At 42.6% G+C, this 18,818-nt stretch overlaps 1 protein-coding gene across 2 annotated transcripts in view; it reads left to right on the top strand.

Annotated features, from left to right (window-relative positions):
- The window catches only part of lclat1 (lysocardiolipin acyltransferase 1), a 36,786-nt gene extending 28,824 nt beyond the window's left edge, over positions 1-7,962 (top strand). For both annotated transcript variants that reach the window (XM_063184533.1, XM_063184534.1), the window contains one exon: positions 3,643-7,962. In XM_063184533.1, coding sequence (XP_063040603.1) covers positions 3,643-4,208 — 566 coding nt within the window. In that variant the 3' untranslated portion in view covers positions 4,209-7,962. The remainder of the gene's footprint in view (positions 1-3,642) is intronic.
- The last annotated feature ends 10,856 nt before the right edge of the window (positions 7,963-18,818 follow it).

The raw sequence follows: 18,818 nt of genomic DNA, 5'->3' as shown, positions 1-18,818 counted from the left end.
GGGAGGGAGGGAGGGAGGGAACGGGGGATACAGAAGCTGGGAAGGAGAGAAGGGAGGAATGGAGAGAGGTAGGGGAGTGGAAGAGAAGGAGAAACGAAGTAATAGAGAGAGAGAGAGACTTCAAGAGAGAAGGAGAGAGAGAGAGAGGGAGAGAGAGGGAGACTTAATGAGAGAAGGGGGAGAGAAACGGCAAAGAAGAAGAGAGGGCCTGAGAGGGTGAGAGTGGGCAAGAGAGTGAAAGAGATACTGTCAGAGGGAGGGAGGGAGGGAATGAGAAAGGGAGCATGGTGTTGAGAAGAGTGGAGTGGAGTGGAGAAGAGAAAGCTAGACTGGGAAACAGGGATGGAGGGAGGCAGAAGATGGAAGAGAGGAAGGGAATGATTGAAGTGGAAGAGAGAGGTGTGTAGAGAGTGAAGAGAAGAGAGAGATGGCATAGGACAGACAGACGGGAAAGGGAGGGGGGTGTTGCCAAAAGTGTTGAAGAGGGAGAAGAGGGAAGAGAGAGAATAGGAAAGGAGGAGAGGTGTGTGTGTGTGTGTGTGTGTGTGTGTGTGTGTGTGTGTGTGTGTGTGTGTGTGTGTGTGTGTGTGTGTGTGTGTGTGTGTGTGTGTGTCCAGAGTAGGTGTTGAGGAGAGCGCTGACGGCAGCAGGAAGGCCGGGGGAATTCTGACGCCGTTTGATTCTAGCCGCTCTAATGCCCACCCACTGCTGCACTGCAAACCCCCCCACCACACACACACACACACACACACACACACACACACACACACACACACACACACACACACACACACACACACACTACCACATGTGTACACACACACACGCATTACCACATGTGTACACACACACACACACGCATTACCACATGTGTACACACACACACACACACACACACACACACACACACTACCACACACTACCACTCATGTACACTGACCCAGGCACGTATAGTTATACACATGTACACATGTTGTGCGCGCGCACACGCACACACACACACACACACACACACACAGACATACACAAACACACACACACACACACACGCACACACATGTGTGTGCTCCTAAACACACATACATGCACTCATGTTACACTCTCGCACACACATGTTGCAAATAGCCTGATATGGAGTGGAGGAGTGTGTGTGTGTGTGTGCATGTGCGTATGTGTGTGTGTGTTGGGGGAAAGCCGTAACACCAAGGTCATGAGTCCCCAGGGGTCAGTTAACACCGCAGAAAACATGTTAACACTACACACATGTGCTGCTGCACTCACACAACACACACGCATCTCACACATACACACATGCACACACTCGCTCACACACACTTCACATCGCTGCTATTATCCTGTGTTTAATGGATGTTTTTATGGTTGAGGAGCAGGAGAATATTAATGCATATAAAAAGTAAGATCCAAGGCCATCTCACATGATACAAAACGCTCAAGCAGTACACTGTGTTTAATGGTTGAAAAGCAGGGCAATATAAATAGGGAAGTTATCATCATCTTCCTTATTACCTCACTCGCTGCTGTGGCCTCTCAATGCACACAGCTGTACTCTGTGTTTAAAGGGTGGTTTAGCCTAATGGTTGAAAAAGAGCAACATGGTCATATAAAGAAGCCAGTGTTTGTAAGGGCATTTTAAACTTCATTAAGGGCAACAAAGGTACGTGATTAAACAATATTCATTTCATTTTCAGAAGTATATAGTTTATAGAAGTGTATAGTTTAAAGTGTGCTACAGATTTAATAATGAAACTTACATATCAGCCTTGCTAACGGTCTCTGTCTGTACAAAATGTCCCTCTGGGTCATTACACATGAAATCAGACACTTAAGGGCTCAGCCAACACAGTATTTTAATAAATCCTAGTGTGCCTTTTTAGGGGCGAAGTGGAACCCCATGACTGCATTTTTTAAAATCTGGCATTAAAATTAAAGGAGAAACGGACTAAGACAGTTTAATTAACCCTTGTGTTGTGTTCATAAGCTGCATACACCTGTGGTGTTCGAGTCATTTTTGACCCGTGATAACAAAACTCAGCCATAAAATACCTAAAAACACTAGTTCTCATCAAATATTGTTTTTCATCTCATAGCTAACTTGGTATGTATTCATATCCATGGAAATACTACTTTATTTATTCATCTTTTGACTTTACAGGTCTTCTATCTTACATTATGCAAATCGTTTTTTGATGACCAAAACTTTCAAAACCTGCATAAATTCACTATTAATACGTCCTAAAGTGATACAATTAGTGATTATGTTGTCCATATATTACAGCTGATATGAGAGTACAACCCGCACATTTTTTTTGTTCGTTTTTCTCTCATCAATAGTGACAATTGTGGTGTTCGGGTCCAAACCAACCCAAAGAGATTTATAGCAGGATAAAGACTAAATGTCAACTAAATTAGTTTTTCAGTGCATGAAATCAATGTTTAAATATGTTGACTTGGTGTTTTTCAATATTTGCATGATTTTAGTGTGATAAATGTACAAAATAACAATTCTGTCAGAGTCACAGCTATTCCGCCAATCTAATGCAAAGATATAGGAAATGAACACCTCAATTAACATAAAAAAGTCACACTATTCATCTGAATCCACAATGCTATGAACATGGACCATTATCTCATTGCCACATCAACTTTATGGAAAGTATAAGACCAGTTCTACATGTTGGGGTGCCATTATGAATTTTTGATACGTTTTTTGGGCAAAATAATGTGCAAACATGTATTTTGCAAACAAATGTGCAAAAAACCTCATTATATAATGCAGAAATGGATTCCCTGACCACGAAAACATATGAGTAGACACCAGAAATACATCTCTACTCCTTTCACAACAGGAGATATGACGTATTGTAGTGTATGGGACTGTCCGGCGGCCATATTGGATTTGTTATATGAAAAAGCTGGCAAAAAATTTTTTAGGAAAGAAATATATTTTCCTCACCATGAATCACCAAACTGAAGACAAAGGGCAACCAACAGCTTTTCAGAAATGCATACAACAACCAAAAATCTATGCCGGGTCAATTTTGACCCAAACACCACAGATGTAACTTTTTTTTTTTTATGATAAAACATATTATTTTGTGTTGAAATGGTTGTGACTGAGGATTAGATGAAGCCTCATTCCAAGAAAATAAAGGAAAGTGTGTTTTTTTCACACTAAAACTTGAAAACGGGTCAAAAAAGACCAGAACACAAGAGAAGGGTTAAGAGGGTTGGACACTATACATTCATTCACTGTTGGACACTATACATTCAGTCATTGATCATGTCAGTCAATTTAAGTCACTAAGAGATGGTTTTGAAGTTTGTCACTCTGAAGGCTCCTTTCTGGCACTACAATCACACCAACAATGATAGAACACAACAGGTATCTGAATAAGAATTATGAGATATTAAAATAATACAAAATAAAATATCAAAAAGAGTTATACTTTATACTTTAAATCTCTTCCTCTGGCGACCAGGGTTTGATTCCCGCCCGGAACCTTTGCCGATCCTCCCCCATCTCTCTCTCCCACTCGCCTCCTGTCACCGTCTCAGACTGTCCTATCTAATAAAGGCATAAAAATCCCCTAAACCTGTCTTCCTCTTCCCCTTCCTCCTCAGGTGACAACCTGGACGCGGTGCACGACATCACGGTGGCCTACCCCAAGAACATCCCCCAGACAGAGCGCCACCTGGTGCTGGGCCTGTTCCCGCGCGAGATCCACTTCGACGTGCGCCGCTACCCCATCTCCTCCCTGCCGCCCGCCGGCGACTCCGAGGCCCTGCAGGCCTGGTGCCAGGAGCGCTGGGCCGAGAAGGAGCGCCGCCTGCGCGACTTCTACGCGGCCGAGCCGCGCTGCTTCGATACGCCCGAGGCGCGCGTGCCCCCGTGCAAGACGGAGTTGCGCGTGACGCTCATCAAGGTGGCCTCGCTGCTCTACTGGACGTGCTTCATCGCCGCCTCCTTCGTCGCCCTGTGGCTCTACACGCCCGTGCGTGTCTACTTCCTGGTGGCCGTGCTGTTCTACTTCGCGCAGCAGAAGCTGGCGGGAGGGGTGGAGCTGATGGAGATGGCCTGCTACCGCTATTGGTTTGGAGATGGCGGCCATCTTGGCAGTGGCAGCGGCAGTAGCAGTCCAGGAGTGAGAGAGGAGGCCTGGAACGGGGTGGAGAAGAAGAAAGAGTAATATCTGGCCGTCTGATTGGTTGGTTGGTTGGTTGATGGACGGATGGATGAGCTGATGGTATCGTCATCTGTTCATCACTACCCCCTCCCACCCTATTTATCTTACACATCCCATCTCCAACCCCTCAGAGCAAGGTGGGGTGTGCGTTGGTGTTTGTGTAGGGGTGGGTGTGTTGTGTCCAGGAGACCTGCGTCTTCCTGAGACGCGCTACTTGCAGACGGAGGTGCTTATTTGGTGTATGGCGGCTGAGGCTTCTAGTTGTAGTAGTGGTGCTGCCGCCGTTTGCTGGCCCTGCCATTCTCACGGAAGGTCAAGGGAGAGGAAACAATCAATCAAACAAATGCTGTCTTGCTTTCCTCACGCCAAAGCTCAGATGGAGAGTGAGAGAGAGAGAGAGAGAAAGATGCTCACTTTTCACTTTTCCCATCCTCCCTCCATCCTTCCCTCCCTCTTTTCCTCCTCTCTCTATCCCTCCCTTCCTATCTCTCTTTATTCTGTCACTCGCCCTTTCCTCATGCCAAAGCTCAGACGGATAAAGAGATGCTCGTTCATTCCTCTCCCTCTCCCCCTCTCTTATTCTGTGTTTCGCTTGCCTTCGCTCACTGCTAGTGCGCTCATATGCTGGATGTCTGAGACAGGGGCATCAAGGGACATCTTGTCCTCTGCCTGCCTCTTCTCCAAAACGACAGAAGAGATAAAGAAAGTGAAGAAGATGAATGTGTGGACAGATGCATTCCTTGTCGGGAACAAGGCAAAAGCAAAAAAGAAAGAACATTTCGAGAATGAGAAATATCTTTGTGAGGCTCTTTGCGGTTTCATCGACTTTGTTATTGCACGTCAGGGGAAGAGTCTGTCGACTGTGTGAAAGTTCATAAGGTCACCAGGAGGACGGCCAATCACATTTCTTTCCTGCTTAACTTTCCTCTCATTCTTTCTCGTCTGTCTTGTTTTTTTGTGTCTTAAATTACAGACCTCCGTCTTATTTCCCTCTCAAATGTTTAGCCAACCGTATATATATCATTCACATATATTACTTGATATGTCAGAGTATATACTGTTATATTATCACAGCCATATTTTATAATTTATCTTTTAAAATATTTTTGTGGTTTCGTTTCGTCGTGCATTTGTGTTGTCTTCAGTTGTCGTATTGTTTTGTTGTTGTTCTTGCTGTTTCATGTGGTCCTTCAGGAACTGTAGCCATATTCACGTTACCATGCCACACACTACGCCCCTGCCGGGGGGCATACGTCATATTTTTCTGAAAATCAATCGCAAATGTAGCCAAATTTAGTGCAGGGTCGAGAGACATTGCTCGTGTAGCCAATTAGACCATATCGTTATGCTATTGTTATTAGTATTAGCGTATTATTACGTTAGTGTAATTCTCGTTATTGACATTAGTGCCCGTTACCAGTTAGGTATAGCAGTAAAATCACGACAGCATGTCTTTTACTCGTCCTGGAACCTCCTCTTCTATAAACTGTGATGAGTTTACACAGAGCCTGGCTCAATTTAGCACAGGCGTGTATGTATGTGCACTGTATGTGTGTGTGTCTGTATGTGGTCTACACATATGTCTGTGGACGTTTGTTGGTATTATTGTTTTTTTGTAAAATTTTTAAGCTGCATCTAAACATCTAAGCTGTTTTTTTCCTATGGCAGGATTATGTACATGTTTGATGCTGGATCTCAAAAGCTGTTTATACTGCAGATGCATGGGTATGAGTGTGTGTGTGCGTGAGTGTGTGTGTGCGTGACTGTGTGTGCGCGTGTCTGCGCGTTTTGTGGACACGCGTTTTAACGCAGTTGCTCCATGGCAGTTATTGCTGCATGGCTGTTGGAGCTGTTGCATGTCAATGGCAGGGTTAGTGCCGAGGTAGTAGTGTAGTGTAGTGTAGTATGCAGACCAACACTGTGTGGTGGCCCTTAATAGGAACAGTCCACCGTTTGTAGAAATGTGCTCATTTTACACCTCCCCGCGAGCTGAGTAACCCATTAATGCCGGCGGCTGCAAGACCGTAATTAATGTGGCCTGGTAAAACCAGGCTAGTGTAAAATTAGATCATTTTCAAAAATGGCAGATTGTTCCTTTAAAGCCAACCACCGCTGCAGACTGTAGAGAGAGCTGAGCTTAGTGACTGGTGGAGACCAGGATCCACTCATCTCATCTCATCTCATCCCTCCATCTCATCCCTCCATCTCATCCCTCCATCTTCCCGCACAAACACGCTGAACAACCAGGGCCACTAATTAACACCTGCCAACCGGCCAAATGCTGGTGAAATATCAGTTGGCTGGTAGAAAATCTACTAGCAATTTTGGCTGCCGATGAAAAAGTGCTGGAAGTAAAGGGCCGTACACACACGTCGCTGCTATTTACTCGCTACTTGCTCACTCGCCTACTTGCCACTCGCTCTGGGTGATTTTGTTTACTGGTTGTCATGGTTCCCGCTGTCCGCACCAATAACGTCCGTACGAAACAAAATGTAGGCCTACGCTGTTTAACGTTGATCGTGTGCTGTGCACAACCATGCATATGAGCCTTTGATGGTGTACACTGTAGGCTATGTATTTTCCTCAACACTTTTAACCAAAGCGTGATGGCGTGCAGAAGTTGGGTGGTCAGAACACCACAGGGGCAACGTCACCTGTCAATAATCTGTATTCTGCATTCCAATTGGTTACTCGCTTAACTCGCGTCGCTCGAAGATAAAATAAGTTTATCTCGGAACCCGCCCACATGGCATCGCTTGTACTCTCCTCGCCTACTCGCCAGCGAGACTCGCGGGAACATGTAGACATTCTATTGACTTCATCCGCTGAGCGAGTAACTAGCAGCGACGTGTGTGTACGGCCCTTAATTGACTTTGTATGGAAGAGCTGGCGAGGAGCGTTTTGAGCGACATGAGCGACAGTTTGTAGCAGAACTTCAGTGAATATTATGGCAATGAGGTATGATGCGTTTTGTGGCAACAGCCACCATAGCCAATGGGAATGATGGACTGCTTGCATTCTGCTTTTAATAGCCCTACCCTGTCGCTTCTTTCGGTCTTGTCGTTCTCGCTATGAAAATGGTTAAGAGACGCTTTGTAGCTTTTGGCTACAAACGCTTTGTAGCTTTTGTCTCATTTGGTGTGTTCGTGCGGGTAGACTACTCAACCTTAAGCTGAATCACAATCAGATGCTGTCTTGATGACTGACATCCACCATAAGAAATGTAGTGTATTTGTATGCGTCTATGTGTGTCAGGGTGTCAATCATGAGTTCAGATCAGAAAGTTAAAAACTTATTTAAAGTTTAAAAGCCTTTAAATTGATTTCAACCAGCTCTAAGTTGTCTGTTTGGAATGGACACTTAAGGCAGGTAGCTCAGCTACTCTGTGAAATGAATGGCGTTTGTAAAAGTAAAAAAGTGGCAGACCTAGTAGTTTGTACTTGACATGAACATGAATTCAGCATTGACTTTTTATGTGTGTTTGTATGTTTAGAGGGAAACTGGCCTTGGACACTGTGATTGATAACTGTAGCTTTTGCAAAATACTGGTCGCCATGTACCAATACCGTGACTACACTATATTTCGTAGAGACCTCAGTCCGTCTCTGAGTTCGACTTTATTCTCTGCTTGTGTTTGTGTGAGTTGCGTCTCACACACAGGAGGCCATCCCCTCTCCTCCTCTCAGGTTAATAATGGAATCACTTTCATGAACTATGTAACTACTCAAGTTCAAATAAACATACACTTCTACAGTCAGCCGTGCTTTCTTGTGTGTGGGTTTTTGTTTTTTGCTGAGTAAAGATGATTCAAATACATTTCTGTTGGTCATTTTACTAGGTATTTTTTTTAAAGGTGTACTGAGTAATATTTTTAGTAGTTTATTTCCGGCATGTATGCTGCCCATTCACAAATGTTACCTTTTTCGTGAGTACTTACCACCATCAAATTCTAAGTATTCATTTTGAAAGGAAAAAAATGCACTATTCATGCATAAAAATGGATCTTCTCCATATTCCACCATTTTGAATTTCTAGGAATATACATTTTTAGCGGCAAAACGTACTGTACTTTGGTCATACGAGTGAATATTAATTCATTATTTAGTAAATATTCAATGAAAAGATCAAATTTTGCAGACCGCATAGTTTTAATGAGCAGTACATTTACAATACCTACAATGGCCACCAACCTACACAGTGTACCTTTAAGTATATTTAGGTTAAAGGGACACTGTGCAGGAAATGGTCAAAAAAGGTACTGCAACTATGCTGCTCATTGAAACTGGGTTTGATTTGATATTTACATGAAAGTGTACCAAGTAATAACCAAATATTTTCTAGTATGGTCCAAGCAGCTAAAAATGGCTATTTTTGGAAATTCAAAATGGCGGACCATGGAGAAGATTCCCCTTTTCATGTATGAAAAGTGCAATTTTTCCAGTCATAATGAATACTTAGAATTTGGTGGTGGTGGTAAGTATTCATGAAAAAGGAAACATTAGTGAATGGGCAGCATGAATTTTGGAAATAAACAACTAAAAATTTCACACAGTGTCCCTTTAAAGACCACTGGAAGTATTACAGTACAACCACGGTATGCATGGCTACCGAGCACGGGACCCTCTGTCCCTGGGACAATAGACCTTTTTGTCCCCTCCTGTTGGCTTCCCTGCCAGTAAGAATTGGTTCATGTTTATATGGATGATGGTTATTATAAAAGGCTGCCCTTTCAATCATGCTTGTTTGGTCTAGCAAAGGAATTGTTTTGTCCAGCAGCATATATACAGGTACTCGTCACCATGTTATGACCCTCCACTGGGGCTGGGAACTAATGCCAAGCAGACAACGGATTTATCTGAAGTGGCTCTTTAAAACAAACAAAAAAACAAAAAAGGAGAAAAGAAGTACAACATGTTCTGTGGACATTAAACCGCATCAACATCACTAGATCTAGGTTACACCCCTCTTAGCAACAGCATAAGTGTGTCATCTGTGGACTCCACTTTCCATTGCTGAAGAGCCTCGATAGTGCTCTAAGGAGCAACCCACTCCAGTCAGCAGAGACACTTTTAACAATAGGTATACTAGGCAATTGCTCAGGGCCCCATCAAAACTGTTAGCTGTACCCCCCCTCCCAACAGTTAGCCAAGCCATGGTAAATGCCAGCAAAAATAATTCAAGAAGGCCCCATGTCTGTATTTCGCCTAGGGCCCCAGAGTGGGTAGAACTACCACTGTCACAGTCAGACACAGATGCATCTGAAGGGGCATTATGGAAAGACGTGTTCATGTCACCTTCACACGATATGCACTTGGACAGGGAGTAGGGGATTGGAGAGAGAGAGAGAGATCATTACATTCAGACATGGGACATTTGAAGGTGAAGAGGGGCATGAAGGAGGGGGGTGGGGATTGGGGTGGGGGGGTTGCTGTGGCAACTGATGTTGATTTTATTCCTGTTGCCTGGCAACAAGAGGTGCAATGATGTCATTCCGAGACCCCTTGCATGTTATTTTGTTTTTTTTCTCTCTTCTTTCTTCTTATTTCTTCCTTCATTACTGTTTTTAGCCCTCTTTGCTGCAGCTGAATTTCGTCTGGCATTATAGAAAACGTGTCTAGGCGTGGGTGTGATGTGATGGAGGGGATCAGAGGAAGAAAATAGATTGGATTAACTCCATGGCCTAAATACCTCTGTAACATTTCACTAGTCGCTGTCTGGGTTGGCCTTTTTTCTCTCTCTCTCTCTCTACAAATCTTCTCTCTACATTCTGATTTTGATTGGTTGTAGGTAAAATCCCTTGTGCCCAAAACCATTTATCTCAATGGTCTTGATGTAGCTTAAAAAGATCATGCTGTTGTTTTTAAATCCATTTGACCACTGAAGATCAGTCTGTCAGACAAACTACTGTGTGCAGGTGGTGGTGCCACTATCAAGCTAGGCCTTGCTCTTCTAAGAGTAACTTTATTTATCCCCAGGGGGAAATTAAGGGTAACGGCAGCAGCCTCAGGCAGCGCCCCAACATTACTAGCGTGGGGTCAAGTGTCTTGCTCAAGGGCACCTCAGCCATAGAGTGAGACAGGGAGTGGATGGGTGGGATTCAAACCTGCAACCATCTGAGCTAAAGTCCATATCCTCAACCAATATCCACATCCTTGTCCATATCCTCAGCATGGCTGTTCCTGCCTGCTCTTCTAGCCAAACTATCTGTCTTGCTCTTAATCTCAGAGAAACACCCTTGTGTTGTCCTGGAGCGCATTAAGCCCCTTCCCGATGGACTCTCTTCTCACAGGTGGAGCTGTGCTCTGCTGCTGAAGCCCTTGGACGTCAACATGCATTCATGGGGGAATTAAGTCAACAGCACACACACACACACATACACACATACACATACACGCACACTCACACACACACACACACACGTACACACCTTGGAGCTGTCTTTGATCGGCCGGCCCATGCGCGTCATGGGTACTAATTGGAGGATGGAAAGTGATCCCTCTGGAGTGAGTGACGGTGATCTGCTTTCTGACTCGGCACTTGGACACTAAGCTGCTGTGAGGTCTGAGGTCACCAGGAGACTAAGCAGGAGGCCAGGACAGGCAGGGGGGATTGTGGCGGTGGTGGTGGTGGTGTCCTCATAGACCTATGGAGAAGATTACATAAGCAGAGGGCAGACCAGAGGGGGTCCCCATACATTTGGTTTGGTTGCCTTTGGTTGAATAAATTGTATGCAAGAGTGCTACTGTATATATGGTTAATATATGTGTAATGACGTGTGTATTCTGTATTTATATATGTATGCTACTGGACACCTTAATTTCCCCTCGGGATGAAGAAATGATATACTCTACTCTACTGTACATCAGTGTAGCACATTATAAAACACAGGGTAAACCAGGTTAAGTTAAGAGGTAAATCATCTAATAGAAGAGCCTGAGTTCCTCATTTTCTTCAGAAAATTACGACCCATGGTCGTATAGTTTTAAAATGCCTGTGTGCAAAACTAAAAAGTGCAGATGTGGTTTTGACCCCTTAGCTATCAAGAATAATATGTGATGTCCAACCTCTTGGAGCAGTCCTCCTCTATATATTTATGTATCTCATTACTTATTCAGCCTGAAGCATTTGTTTGGTTGTTTGTCAATGTTGTTTTGTTATTCTCCTGGTGTTCTATTGTGTGTTGTTGTATGCTTTCACTTTTTCCCTGCAAACAAATCTCCCTTCGGGTATAAATAAAGTTACCTTACCTTACCTTGCCTTACCTAACCTTATACCAGTGGAGCACATTCTACTGTACAGACAGAGAGGAGAGTAGAGGGGGGATTGTATATGTTTGTGTCCCCATACGCCAGGTAAGTACATTATGCTAAAAGAGGCCAGGGGGGATTTTGTTGGTGGTTGTTGTGTCCTAATATACCAGTGGAGTATATTACACAAGCAGGGGAGACAAGAGGGGATTTACTCTCATTTCAGTTTGTATTGTAAGAATGCCTGTGGTAATCTAATCGGACATAATATACTTTATTTTGTACAAACTGAAATGTAAATATATCAAGAAGACTGAATAAAATAAAAAATATATTAAAAAAGAGGGGGGATTTTGTTGGATGTCTTCATGGAGGAAATGACATAAACAAAGAGGAGACTAGTATACTAGTATATATATACATACTGTGTTGTGACCTTCCACCAATGTGACCAATTATACACAGACACAAAAAGAAATGGGATACCTTGACTAACTTGAGCAAAGATTAGATCATATCAAGTCCCCGTTGGGAATGTAGGGCTAAAGGAATACGGCCTACGGCAGGGATGTAAAACTCAGGCCTGGGGCCAAATCCTGTCCGTGGGGTCTTTTTTTTGGCTAGCGATATTCACTTCAAATGTGTGTTACATTTGGCGCATATACACCATTAAGATAATAGTCACATGACTTGAACATGAGATGTGATGGGGCAGAGGCGAACGTGACATCTCCCACTCATACAACAGAATATGTCCAGCCCAGGCACATTTAACTAAGATACCTTATATGACTGTTTGGAAAAAAAGTGCAATTTCAGCACATTTCTGAAAAATCAACATTGAGTTTGGCCCGTGACTTCATCCCAGATTTTAATATTGGCCCCCTCTGAATTTGAGTTTGACATCCCTAGCCTACGGTCACCAAACCTTTCTAGCGCTGGTGGTCTTGTAAAATACAAGAACCGTTGCCCATGGTTAGTCCATGATTTGTCAGGTCTGATCTGGTCACCTAAACATAACCATAACCAGATGGATGGTTCTAGAAAGAGGTGTCCTCACCATGCACTGTACATTACAGTACACTTTGCAAGTAATCCAATGTGGACATTGTGCTGCAACAACCTTGCTGAGGTTTCTGATGAGCTTGCAGGTAAGTCTGGCCAATTACCATAACCCAATTGGCCAGATCCTCGTTAGGGACATCAGTGTAACTTGCCAAAATTAGAAAGTCTTGACACACTTTCTCCTTTGCTGTCATTGAATGGGAGGTGACTGAACAACAGTGATGGGCAAAATGGTAATGGAATATTTCAAATGACCTTCTTTCAATTCAACCAGGTGATCATTCAACCAGCCAATCACCTGGCTGATGGTAAAAACAAGTCATTTGGAATATGTGGCAACAGATTGTAACTAATGAATTAATTTTGCTCATCACTGCTGAACATAGATAGAGCTCTCAACTTTCATTCTTTGGAGTGAAACTCACTCAATTTGGCCCATTGTCCCTCTCCACACTTTGTATTTCTCAAACTGAAAAAGGTCTTAATTTAGCCCAATTTGCATTTTCATTTTTGTAGTTGCAAATTTTAATTTTCAGCATTTTCAGTCTAAACTTCCAAACCAATCAGAAAATTATAACAGATTTCAGTGTTGGACAGCAATGCATTACAAAATTAATGATTTACTGTAATGCGTTACTTTTTGCTGTAATGTGGTAAATGTAAGGCATTACAGGGCAAAAATCCGTAATATTAACTTAGTTATAATGCTAAATAACTTGAGTTACAATACATTACAATGACCTGGATTTTAGTAGTATTCACTGTGGTGGGTCAGAAAGAAGCTATTTCTGAACCTGGTAGTTAAACACCTCCTGGATGGGAGGTGAAAAAGTCATGACTCATAAGCCTGATTTACACTATAATAAATTGCCAGATCCATATTTAGGCCTACGGTTCTTTTGGTGAAAGTAACTAAAGTGATGCAAAGGTAGTGTAATGCCTTACATATATATAGTCATATTGTAGTGTAAGGGATTATTTTGAAAAGACAGTAACATGTAAGGGTTAACGTTCGGCGAGAAGGTCGCTACCGTGGAATAGCAGCACGACAGAGAGAATCTTTAGACCCCGACGCGGAGCGGAGGGGTCTTGTTCTCTCTGAAGTGCTGCTATTCCACAAAGCGACCGACTCGCCGAAAGTTAACCCGCTTATTATATGGATATACTTAAATGATTCACACATGGCGGGGACATTTCTTTAGGCCTATTTAATGTTAAGATTGTTGCTGCGCAAAACAAAACAGTGCCGTTGTGGAACACCGCTAGGCAACAGGTAGCCAGGACAACAGGTGTTGTCTATCACAGCAGCTGATTAGAGTCTTGTTGAAAAGTGGCTTTAGCAGTGAAAAGTCTTGTTGCCATTGACAGCGGTCTGTTATAGACCAACCCGTCCGTTATCGAAAAATAACAGACGTGCGAACGTTGGGGAGCCCCGTTGAAATGAATGGAGCATTCGACCGATGACGTCACAACCATATAATAAGTAATCAGTAATGCATTACAGTTTTGAGTAACTTGCCCAACACTGCAGATATTTAGTAACCCAGGTGAATCTGTTTGGCAGGGCTATGTTATGTCTGTCCAAAATCACACTTAAGCTTATCTGTGTTACAATACCTGCACTGTACATCAGAGCAAAATCATTGTCATGCCAGAAGAGAGAGAGTACACTCATTTCCTGTCTCTCCTCCACTGTCCTGTCAAATAAAAGGGCAAAAAAAAAAAAACGTTTTAAAAAAGAAGAGCAGGTAATGCATTGATGAGCGGCTTCCAGCCTCTAACTCAGGTCAGAGCTTGAGAGCCCTGGGGGCTATCCTAAGAAGCTGGTTCAGGAGTAAACCAGGTTAAGTTAAGAGGTGAATCATCTCACTTTACTGTTGGCAGTAATGTTAGGGCACTCGTCTACTATGCAGACGACCAGGGAATTCCCGGCCCAGGTCCTTTGCCGGCCCTTCCCTGCCTCTCACACCCAACTCACTTCCTGTCTATCCTCCACTGTCCTGTCTGATAAAAAAAATAAATCAATAAAGGCTTGAAAAGCCCACAAAAATACTTTAAAAAAGAGGTAAATCATCTAGAAGAGCCATTTCTTAAGGAAACAAGGACTCCCGGCTCTTCTATTAGATGATTTACCTCTTAACTTATACTGGTTTACACCTGAACCAGCTTCTTAGAGTTGGCCCTCTGTGACGGCCGGGTGACCGATTTACCTTGGCTGCCTGATGCCGAGCTGAGCTTAGTTTACAGGACATCTCATAACCCAGTGATGAGGAACTTAGTGATGATGGAGCACCTGTCTTAAATGCTCAGGGTCGTATAAATACATCTGCAGTTACGCCATGCATTTACGTCATATTCATATGACGCAAATGCACACTTCACTCACACACTGCACACACTTCATCATGCACCAAAGACATAGGGGACTATTCTAAGTACCACTTGTATTGTCCAAACATTGTTATTTAGAATATCTTTCCATTAAAAAACATCTGATGCCATGTAATGTAACATATCATACACAAAATGTAACCTTTGACACTAGCATTAATATGTAATCTGTTCACGCAAGGGGGCCTTTCTCAATACTATTATCAATTATGTACTGCGCAAACATTGCTTTTGAATATCTTTTAAATTAATAGCATCTGATGCCATACATACAGCAAGCTGAGGTGTATGATTACCTAATTCCCAGTCATGCCACCTCTCATATACCTCCACACCTCGCTAACTCTATTACATGCTGCATCTATTAGTAGAATTATATCTATCTGGTGCTCAGCTCAGAGATGATGCCCCCCCCCTCTCTCTCTTTCTCTCTCTCTCTCTCTCTCTCTCTCTCTCTCTCTCTCTCTCTCTCTCTCAAGGGGGGAGGTGCTCTGGCATGCCCATAGGTATATATACACTCTGTGGAGAGTTTCCAGGTGTCATCACACACACACACAATCTCTCTCTCTCTCTCTCTCTCTCTCTAGTCATCTCATGGCCTAAATATAGCCTTGTGCTCAGCTGTGTGATATGAGCAGAGCAGAGCGCTGCTGCGTCATTCTCTTGTTAATAGTCTGTCCCTCTCTCCTCTTCTCTTCCCTCTCTCCTCTCCTCTCCTCTCCTCTTCATTTTTTTCCTACTGCTGTATCATGGGTGTTGTATCAGAGTCACTGAGAGTTCTCTGTATCTATCTATCTATCTATATATATAGTCTATATATGATGTCTGTGTTTGTAATACCACCTCCGTCTCTGCATCTGAAGTTGCCAATACAACTGCAGTGCACCATGCTTACATGTCAATGAAAAGTTCATCCAAAACCAAATTCTGGCCCAATTGTTTCTATTTGAATAACTTTGATGAATAACTAACTTTGATGATTTTTATTAGGATTATTATTATGGAATATTACAAACCGCCATTGTCGTGCCATACGAAGCTTTGAGCAAAATAAAAATGAGAGATTTTTTTAGAGATTAGAATTATGAAATATTGTCACTGTCAACTATTATCAAACAACTTAACAACAATTTACAGGTGATAATATACCTGCGAACTTGTAGGGTGCTCCTATTTGATTTATCGGTTGATCTGTTGATTAACGGGACATGTCTTTTTAAAAATATTACCTTAGAGAGCGGAGGGGGAAAAAACGCAACAGTTATTAACCTGGACAAGCCGTCAGTGGGATTAAACTGAGCAGTGACATATTACCACTTGGAACAAAAAACTGGAATCCATCACTCCACACCTAGACACACTCTAGGTCAATGCTTTTCCTCTGGCACCCTCTGCTGACGGACACAGGTACTGCATGATCCAAAATGATAAATAGCTTCTTACAGTTTTTCCAACATCAACCATGCATTAAAGAGATACAGTACTACAAAGCTTTTTGTTGATGGATATCCCTCTGGTGTAAATGGGATCATGCTTATTTCAATAATATTTGTGAATCTGAGGCACAGGGGCGGATGCCCAGACATGTCGTAAATGAGATACTCTCTCTACAAAGGCAGGTGAGTTTCCATTCATCTGTGGGTATTCAAAGACTATGGTAAAGTGATAAACCTAGCAAACTTAACCCACAGAAAAAAATAAACCTGCCAACTATAGGCCTATTTATATACAGTATAGTTAGCAGGTTTTTTAATTCTTTCTGTCCACAGTAGCCTCCTATATCCTGTCACCATGATTTAGTTGATAAAGACGCTTCACTCTTTTATTATCTTATTTACATTTAGCTGTGGTTAATCTAACCTGGTCTGCTTCTGAAAAACTTTCTTGGAATACCCCCTGCTAATGATTCATTTAGGCATCTGCATTCAATAACTGTAAAAAAGATACATTAAACAGTTGCAGAGTTCATTGAGCACTTGCATGCACACAATTGGCTTGAGCCACACCCATAATAGATAGATCACTCACTGACACCAGACATTGGGTGGACAAACTATTGAATCAGTTTTAATACACTTAAGGCAGGACGGCTTATGAGCAGTATGCACTAAATGACTGACGACAAAACTGCTACATGCCAGTCATTGTGCCACCAGTCTAACAGTACAGTACATCTACCAACATCGCTCCTCCATATTGATCATGATTTGTGTTGCTCACAATCAGTCCATATAGTACACGTAAGCAGTGTTGCCAGATGTATGATAATCCCCATATTGGCACCATAAGTTTGTCCATTTTGTCTTCTGTACAATAAAAAAAACATGATGTAAGATAATCTCAGAGTTGTCATTCAATTCATTTAGTTGCCTTGAAACAACCACTTGGTTCGTGTATGATCATTTCCTCCCAAAAAGCCCCCCATAAACAATTATTTGGAGGTTTTGGTACGATGGTTCAGCATTTTCCATCTGGCAACACTGCACGTAAATGATTGATCTATTGATCAGTGGTAAGCAGCATTTATCCTAATCACGCTCAGACACTCACCTTTCACCAAGACATTTAAACACCTAACTCACTATCTACTCAAGTTGGAGTGCCAAGATAACTAGTGCAGTGCAGTGCAGATTGATCAGGTCATCGTGAAGTCAGAGGGGAAATGAGGGTAATTAACAAGTGTCAAAGTGCATCATCACAGAAATGAACCACTGGCATAATTACGTGTGCATGTGTATGTGTGTGTCTGTGCACTGCAAGGAGAGATACAGTATGTTATATTATGTGTGTGTGTGTGTGTGTGTGTGTGTGTGTGTGTGTGTGTGTGTGTGTGTGTGTGTGTGTGTGTGTGTGTGTGTGTGCGCGCGTGTGTGTCTGTGTCTCTGTGTGTGCATTGGAAGGTTTGTGTCTGTGCTCAACCCTGAATGGCTTATTTGGACAAGGCAAACAGTTTAGCAAAGGAAGGCACATTTGTACATATTGGTTTGGTCACATACACACAACAGCACATTCCACCTGTTAAGCTCTTTTTTTGTTTTACAGATTGTTCTCCAGTCATTGATCATGTTTGATGTTCAACATGGGCGTCCTTTAAAAGACTGAGACATCTCTCAACAGTCACCAGTGTTGAATTAGGCAGCCATGTTTCCACGATTCACTTGAGGAAGGACTAACCATCCGAAACGTTGTGCCATTCGTCGAATATTTGGGAGCATAGAACAGTGTTGCGGACATTTATTATTTCATTTAAGTTACTCGTGTTCAGTAGCCATTAGTCAAAAGAGTAAAGAGTATGCACATTCCACCTCGCTGAGGCCAGGTGCAGGACAAAGGCGTATCTGACTATGGAAAATGACTTGAATAAACCTTCAAGATGGAGCTACAGTGTGCAGACTTCTACTCTTTCTATTATCAATAGTTATTAGTACCACTCCAAGAGAGAAATGTGCCTGTCACTTCGATGCAATGGCTTTTATCGTCAGCATGTTGGTCCTCATCACCATCTATCTTCAGCATGTGCACAATTATAAAAAATAAGAAATATTCTGCAGGATTCCAGGATCAAGGAGGCCAGGATCTCAGAAAAGGTTTGAACAAAAAAAGCATACTAAGTCAAAGGGAATGTGAGCAATAAATGTATGTTGAAATTGGCCATACATCACCTCTAATTTAACTCATTCACTGTAATTCAAGAGTGGAGCCAAATACACTCTACAGTATACATAAGAATCCAGCTTTTAGGATCCGTTCTGAATTTGAATTTGAATTTGAGTCCAATTTAACACTCTCCTATAGAGTATATTTGGTCCTACCGTGCCTGTGCATATATTCAGCATATTGGTCTTCTTCAACCATCTTCAGGGTGTAGGTCCTCTACATTTCTGCATATTCTTCCCATCCCCAACGCATC

Source organism: Engraulis encrasicolus, chromosome 19 (assembly GCF_034702125.1).
Source record: "Engraulis encrasicolus isolate BLACKSEA-1 chromosome 19, IST_EnEncr_1.0, whole genome shotgun sequence".
Lineage (NCBI taxonomy): Eukaryota > Metazoa > Chordata > Actinopteri > Clupeiformes > Engraulidae > Engraulis > Engraulis encrasicolus.
Note: the sequence above shows the minus strand (reverse complement) of the source record. Positions and strands in the feature narration are given on the sequence as shown.